The sequence below is a fragment of the Lathyrus oleraceus genome, chromosome 3, assembly GCF_024323335.1.
Source record: "Lathyrus oleraceus cultivar Zhongwan6 chromosome 3, CAAS_Psat_ZW6_1.0, whole genome shotgun sequence".
In the NCBI taxonomy this organism is placed as follows: Eukaryota; Viridiplantae; Streptophyta; class Magnoliopsida; order Fabales; family Fabaceae; genus Lathyrus; species Lathyrus oleraceus.
In genome coordinates, this window is record NC_066581.1 from 415661992 (window position 1) to 415670334 (window position 8343).

General features: G+C 36.8%; 2 protein-coding genes across 2 annotated transcripts; one reads left to right on the forward strand and one right to left on the reverse strand.

The window, feature by feature from the left end:
* The first annotated feature begins 4595 nt into the window (after positions 1–4595).
* Positions 4596–5099, forward strand: LOC127131506 (uncharacterized). The gene has a single exon (XM_051060423.1). The coding sequence runs from the start codon at positions 4596–4598 to the stop codon at positions 5097–5099; it is 504 nt and encodes a 167-aa protein (XP_050916380.1).
* Positions 5100–6926: 1827 nt separating this feature from the next.
* On the reverse strand, positions 6927–7943 carry LOC127131507 (uncharacterized). The gene is made up of 3 exons (XM_051060424.1): positions 7661–7943; positions 7479–7579; positions 6927–7418 (listed from the first exon to the last, which is right to left on the reverse strand). The coding sequence occupies exons 1-3, from the start codon at positions 7941–7943 to the stop codon at positions 6927–6929; spliced, it is 876 nt and encodes a 291-aa protein (XP_050916381.1).
* Between the last annotated feature and the right edge of the window lie 400 nt (positions 7944–8343).

An 8343-nucleotide genomic window follows, 5' to 3' on the forward strand; every position in this document is an offset into this window, starting at 1 on the left:
CCACTCTCAAATGCTCAGCATGCTCTTCTTCAGATTTCGAATACACCAAAATGTCATCAATAAACACCACAACAAACTGGTCTAGGTACGGATGAAAAATCCTATTCATATACTCCATAAATACTCCAGGCGCATTAGTCACACCAAAAGGCATTACAGAATACTCATAATGTCCATACCTTGTTCTGAAAGCAGTCTTCTGAATATCCTCAGTTTTCACACGTATCTGATGATACCCAGATCTCAAATCTATCTTGCTGAACACACTCGCACCAACCAACTGATCCATCAAATCATCAATCCTCGGCAAAGGATACCGATTCTTGATCGTCACTTTATTCAGTTGCCTGTAGTCCACACACAACCTCATAGTGCCTTCTTTCTTCTTAACCAACAACACTGGTGCACCCCACGGCGACACACTCGGACGAATAAATTTCTTATCCAACAGATCTTCCAACTGACTCTTCAACTCAGTTAACTCAACAGCAGACATACGATACGGAGCCATCGATATCGGTCTAGTACCAGGTACCAAATCAATCGAGAACTCCACTTCACGCTCTGGTGGTAATTCATTCACCTCTTCCGGAAACACATCAGGAAAATCACACACCACGGCTAGATCGCCAATCACCAGTTTATCTTTAGCCTCTAAAGTCGCTAACAGCATAAACAACTCTGCCCCACCTGCTACTTCCTCATTCACCTGCCTTGCTGATAGAAACAAATCCTTTCCTTCTTCAATCTCAGGAAATATCACAGTCTTATCAAAACAGTTGATAGAAACTCGGTTAAACACCAACCAGTTCATACCCAATATAACATCAATCTGCACTAGTGGAAGACATACAAGGTCTATCCCAAAGTCTCTACCAAAAATACTCAAAGGACAATTTAAACAAACTGAAGTAGTAGTCACTGAACCCTTCGCAGGAGTATCAATCACCATACTTCCAAGCATCTCAGATATTTCTAACTTAAGTTTCACAGCACAATCCAAAGATATAAAGGAATGAGTAGCACCGGTGTCAATAATAGCTACAAGAGGAAAGCCATTAATATAACACGTACCTCGGATCAAACGATCATCTGCAGAAGTCTCAGAACCCGATAAAGCAAAGACCTTGCCTCCTGACTGATTCTCTTTCTTCGGCTTAGGACACTGTGGACTGATATGCCCCAACTCTCCACAGTTGAAACAAGTTACAGTCTTCAACCGACACTCTGCAGCCAAATGACCACCTTTTCCACACTTGAAACACTTCATCTCAGTACTGGTACACTCATGAACACGATGTCCAACCCGACCACATCTATAACACTTAGCAGGGGCACTAGAGTCTCCCCCACTAGGCCTCTTCATCCCACTCTGCTTCTGGAAACCTTTGCCAGCTGCATACGGTTTTCCACGATCATTCTCATTCTTGCTTTCCCTATCAACTCTCTGTTGATAGCTCTCTGCTCTGGCTTTGGAATCCTGTTCAAAAATCCTGCAACAGTCAACCAAGTCAGAAAACACTCTGATCCGTTGATATCCAATAGCCTGTTTGATCTCGGGACGCAACCCGTTCTCAAACTTCACACATTTCGAAAATTCCCCAGCAGCCTCATTATAGGGAGTGTAATATTTCGACAGCTCTGTGAACTTAGCAGCATACTCAGTAACAGACTTGTTACCCTGCTTCAATTCCAAAAACTCTATCTCTTTCTTCCCTCTGACATCCTCTGGAAAGTACTTCCTCAGAAATCTCTCTCTGAATACAGCCCAAGTGATCTCAGCATTTCCAGCAGATTCCAACTCAGTGCGGGTAGCAACCCACCAATCATCAGCTTCCTCTGACAGCATATGCGTACCGAACCTGACCTTCTGGTTATCGGCACACTCAGTTACTCGGAAGATTCTCTCGATCTCCTTCAACCACTTCTGAGCACCATCTGGATCGTATGCTCCCTTGAACATTGGAGGATTGTTCTTCTGGAACTCACTCAGTTGACGAGCAGCTCCCATTCCCACAACATTCGGATTCCCTCCAAGTACTCCAGCTAGCATACCCAGGGCCTCAGCAATCGCAGCATCATCTCTACCTCTTCCAGCCATCTCTATTCTGAAAACCCAAACAAACTAAACAATGAGTACTGATAGGGTTACACAACACCTATACCGTACAGGGGAAACAGAATAATTACGACTCGACTCGACCGACTATGCTCTGATACCACTAATGTAACACCCTTCTAAAATACCCCAAATATTTAATTAAAAATAATAAACATATAACAATTCAGAGTAATTATGCCATGCAAGGGTGTCACACATAATATTCACACCATTCAACCATATAACAGTCATGCTCTTTTATTAATTCAAAACATAAACATTTGCATAAAACGCAACGGATAGAGATCTCCTCAATCATGTAAAACATGTAACATTCACATGTAAATTATTCAACAAGGTAAACATCCCATCCCGATGTTACATCTATCAGAGCACGACCCACTAAGGAGACTACACTAGACTCCAAGCATTTGCTTCTACTCAACTCATTTCTCGTTACCTGAAAAATAATTGTAAGGGTGAGTTCCTCAATCGATATAACAAGCATTATAAAATATCATGCAATGTTAAGTAATTTAACACATTAATCACCCTAATCACAACATACAATCAGTAACAGCACATCAGCTCACATCATACTCAACATTCCATAACACACAAGTATAACCTCAAATCATACTCTACAACAACACAAACACACGTATAATATTGGAATACATCCATTCATATTATACGCCATACATACATTATGCAATGAGACTCCACACATGCGGTACCGACTATTCTTGAACATATAGCTCAAGCTCACCGATCAAATCCAGATACGGCTACTAAGCTCACTAGTCCCACTCGTTTGAGATCTAATGACTCACTCACTAATTCCTCACCATGGGAATTAGCTACAGCCCCAAAGGCTAGACTATGCACACTAATCACCTAGTATGCCAACATCAACAACAAATCCATAATGATTCACTCACTAATTCCTCACCATGGGAATTAGCTACAGCCCCGAAGGCTATACTATGCACGCTAATCATCTAGCAATGCAGCATCAACAACAATTCACAATAGACATAAGCTCACACTCTAAGCTATACAACAGTCCATTCACAATTACATGCATAATACATACATTCACAGCATTATACATCATCAACATATCATCATCATGTCAAGCAATTAAACACAGTATTAGCACACTCTACTAATACCTATCCTGCTCAGAACAGCGGGAAATAATCCCTATTACATCATACGCCAACATAGGCCAACTCTCAATTATGTACACCACATTAATTAACAATTTTTCCACTCTGCAACAGTGTTAACCGGTTAACGCCCTGGGTTAACCGGTTAACGCAGGCAAAAACACATTTTCTGGCAAAACGCAACAGTGTTAACCGGTTAACGCCCTGGGTTAACCGGTTAACGCAGGCAAAACAACACATTTTCACAAATTATAACAGTGTTAACCGGTTAACACCCTGGGTTAACCGGTTAACGCAGACAAAACAGCAGTTCCTGCGCTAACACAAGGCAGAATGCAGAATTCTCCGCATTTTCCGCCGTTGGAGGACTTCCGGACTTCCGATACCGATTCCGTAAAAAGCTATACGTTCGGAATTTCACAACCAACCCAAACACAGATTCAATTACAGTCTAAACACAATTTATCCAACATAATTCTTCAGCATCAACAATCCCAATTAGGGTCAAATTAACGGCTTATCACTACCCATCACATATTATCCCATAATACCCATTAATCGACGATAAACCCCCCTTACTTGATTAATCCGGCAAATCTTTGAGCTCCAAGCTTTTCTCTCTTCAACCTTCAGCCCTTGCTCTGTCTCTTTGCCCTTTCCTCTTTCACGATGCTTCTCTGTTTCACGTGAAAACCTTTTTCCAAAAATGAGACTTTTCTCTTATTTCCAACTTATATATATTTTCCAAATAATAATAATAATAATCCAATAATAATAATAATAAAATTTCCAATTATTTAATTAAATTAATAAATAAATTATTAACTCAATTTAAATAATTATTTTATTATTATCGGGGTGTTACACAGACCATTGACAAATAGAATTATGGGGAAAATTATGCATTGGACTTCAAAGCTTCTTAGTTATGTAGGAAGACTTCAATTAATCAAGAGTGTGCTTTTTGTTGTCACTAGTTATTGGATGCAGATCTTTCTGATTCTTCAAAAAGTTATTCATGAAATAGAATCCATTTGTAGAAGCTACATGTGGACTAGATCTAATGTGATAATGAGAAAAAGCAACAATAGCTTAGGACAAAATCTACGACCCAAAAAATGCAGGAGAACTCAACATTACATCCCTGAAAGAATGGAATCAAGCGAAACTTGGCAAGTTGTTATGGAACATCCAATCGAAGAAAGATAAGCTTTGGGTTAGATGGGTGAATACATATTATCTCAAGGCCTAATATGTGATGAGGTGGGTCATTCCCACTACTTGTTCTTGGATGATCAGAAAATGTGAAATGCAGACAAATTATGTCAAATACTGAACATTGGGTTGTTGTTAAGCATGACAGAAAATTCATAACCTTTACTGTGTACCGAGAACTTAGAGGCACCAAGGAACAAATGGATTGGATAAAAATATTGTGTAGAAATAATGCTAGACCTAGAGCGAAGTTTACTCTATGGATGATGCTGAATGGAAAGCTCCCCACTAAAGAGAGATTGATGAAATTCAGACTGATTAATAGTAGCATTTGTTGTTTCTGTGATAATTATGAGTCTGTAGACCATCTTTTCTTTGCCTATGCACGTTTTAACAATATTTGGAGAGGAATTCTTTTGCCGATGGGCATTAGAAGGAATCCGGAGAATTGGCACGAAGAGAAAACTTGGTTGATTAGAGAAACCAAGAAAAGGGGTGGGAAGAAAAAGATCCTGAGAGTTGCTATAGAGGAGACAGTCTATGAGCTTTGGAGAAGTAGGAATGATAAGTTTTTTTTCCCAAAAGGATATAAATCCTTACTTGATAGATAAGATTATTCAAAATATTGCATAGAGATTTAAAGAATCATTTAAATTCAACTACTCTTTATATAGATTCAGAAGTGTTTGTTGTGGACCTGGATCCTTTTGGATCAATTTGTATTATCTTTTTTAGAAATAAAATTTAATGCTTTTATTCCAAAAAAGAAAGAAAGATGGGTAAAGTAATATATATATATATATATATATATATATATATATATATATATATATATATATATATATATATATATATATATATATATATATATATATATATATATATATATATATATATATATATATATATATATATATATATATATATATATATATATATATATATATATATATATATATGAAAATTAATAATAGATAGACATAAAAATATCTGAAAAATAATAATTTTTAAGAGAGAAACATAATATATTACTGAAACATAATCAAACATAGTACATTACTTAAACATAATTTAAAATAAGACAACCTTTATGTCACTATCTCACGCATGATGTTGCACGTGGTTATTTTGGTGGCTGAATGATCTTGCTCCCTTTTCACTCAAATTTTGACTAAGTCTATAATTTTCACACTTAGATATTTTTTCCTCATTCTTTTATCATTTTTCTTAATTTTAGCTCAACTTTCACTTGTTTTGCTCCAATTCTTCGATGAAATATATGCAATGGCGGACTATCATCACAACCCCAAACATGAATCGTTGCCCATCCTCAAGTAACTCGCCTACAACTATACATTTAAACAGACAACAAGTCACACAATAAAAATCGAGCATCAACAAACTAAATATTTCTTTTACCTGACCATTGTTCTAGCTTCCAACTTCTATCCGACGAATTCGGAAAACATCGTCAATATTGACGAGTACTCAACATGTCTCTCAGCTCATTATAACTTACTTAATAGATAGGATGATCTCTCAATCAACATGCAAAATCAATTACACTTAGCTTGATCATGTTCCAATGGATTTCGTCATAGAAATCACAACACACACATTAGAGGTCTTTTCAGGTTGTAAATTGGCTTGTGTTTTGGCAGGATATTCTGAGGAAAGTAGGTTTAAACCTTTAGAGTTAGATGCCTAGTTCTCCTAATATCATCATACCTATTTGTTCCTTTATGACAATACTAGAGAGTTTTGGTCATTATTATAATATCATTTTTTTCTTTTTTCATTTTTTTGAAGTGTCTTTTTCCACTTCTTTTTTCACAATTTTTTGCAATTTTGGACCATCTTCTCTAGTACCCCAATCCCAAACTTAAAACTTTGTTCACTTCCAAGAGCAACCCCAAACTTAAACCTTTTCATATACTTTAGGAACTATACTTCTACCTAACTCCAAAGAGAGAGGTATCTTTAGGTTGAGTACAAGTTCATTGATTATTTTGCTATCCTTCTCCTTCAAGTTGCTAGTTTCTATTGTGATGATCAAGTTTCTCTTGGATCATTTGTTCAATTCTAAAGTGCTAAACTTGCAAATCTGGAAAAAAAAAATCAAAACAACTACAAACTTGTTTATAAAAAACAACATAGATCTTCAAGTCAGGGTTACATTTAAGTAGCAAATTCCTCTTGAGGATGGTATTGAATAGAAATAAAGTAAATTATATAAAACCAAAAGGGATTAAAAATGATTGATTACCTCTTATCCATCACTTTTTTCCGTCATTAGCTTGACGTCCCAAGCTTAAAACACGTAAGGCACAAGGGATACCCTCACACCGGTGAAAACTCCTTTTTTCATTCTTTGGTGCATTTCACTACCTTTTTTCTTCCAATTGGTAGAATGTATCTAGATCCTCCACATATGGTGTTCACTCATATGCATTAAACACCACCTTTTCCTTATTGAACTTCAAAATCAATTCAACTATCTCCACATCTATTTTTGCCTTCCCGGTTGCCAAGAATAGGCGCCCGAGAATTACTGACCCTTCTGAATCATTTTTCATGTTGGTCACCACAAAGTCTGCAGGGAAGGTCAAACCATCGACATTAACTAGCACATCTTGTATAATACCAAGCGGATGTGTCACAGAAGAATTGAATAAAATGAGTGTCATGTTACGCAGTATGATATCTCCTATCTTCAATTCCTTAAGTTTTCTCATCGACATGACATTGATGCTCGATCCTAAGTCAAATAAATCATGTGAGATTTTCAACCCACCAATAGTGAAAGTGATGTTTAACTCCCTTGGATCCTTCATCTTTGGTGGCACTTCCTCCGATTCCGCCATCAACTTTTTCTCTGTCATGTTGACCCGTTCTTGAGTCAACTTCAACTTTCCACCTTTCTGTAATACCTGCATTAACTTTGAAAACTTGAGAATTAATTCTAAAATTTCATGAACAAAGATGCTTACATGAAGCTGTGTCAACACTTCTTTAAATTTTTCAAACATTCCAGCCTCATCCTCATGTACCCGTTTCTTCGTAATGATGGGATATGGTGATTTTATGTAATCTGGTAAATGTGAGTTTGATTAATTCAGGATTTGCTTCTTTGTTATCTTCCAAGGAGAATTTTTGTCTATAAGTTGATCACTGGTGAATCCTCTTTCCTCTTTGTCACATTGATTTCCACTATCCTCCTTTTCAAGCCTACCTTCCTTTTTCTTAATGCCACCCTCTTTAACTCTTTCAGCTTCACCCTCTTTAGTAACTACCCCAAAATCCGTTTCCACAACCTTGCATGTTTCATTCTTAGGATTATCAACGGTGCTACCGGTGAATCCTCCACTTGAGCTTGGCAAAGCATTTATTTGTTTGGATAATTGACCAATCCATGTCTCCAAATTCTTGATTGATACATCATGGTTTCTACTCATAATTTCATGGTTCTAATTTACCTGATCAAAGCTACTTTGAGTCTCCTTAATTAAGTTCAGTAAGGTCTCTTCCAACTATGATGGCTTCTTTTGAAACAAAGCTTGTTGGCTTTGTTGCATCCCTTGGTTAGCATTTGAATTCTGATTATTATTCCAATGGAAATTTAGGTGATCTTTCTAACCCGAATTATATATGTTAGAATACGAGTTTTTCTTTTGAAAATTAGAAAATTGGACCTCCTCACTTGACCATTCCAACGAACACCTTCCATTTGCATATTCTCCTCCATATAAATCGCACCTAAGTGCTTGTACCTGACTCACGTTAGCTTTAACTAAGCTTCTTTCGGCTAGCTTTTTATATAACAATTCAATCTGAGCTAAAAGAGAAGTATGTGTA

Bases quoted from the DNA above. Each gene is read 5' to 3' on its own strand.
- LOC127131506 (XM_051060423.1), top strand. From the start codon at position 4,596: ATGTCAAATACTGAACATTGGGTTGTTGTTAAGCATGACAGAAAATTC.
- LOC127131507 (XM_051060424.1), bottom strand. From the start codon at position 7,943: ATGAGTAGAAACCATGATGTATCAATCAAGAATTTGGAGACATGGATT. The intron at 7,580-7,660 runs GTGATCAACTTA...CACATTTACCAG, and splicing joins AGAGGAAAGAGGATTCACCA to ATTACATAAAATCACCATAT. The intron at 7,419-7,478 runs GTAAGCATCTTT...AAGTTAATGCAG, and splicing joins AAGTGTTGACACAGCTTCAT to GTATTACAGAAAGGTGGAAA.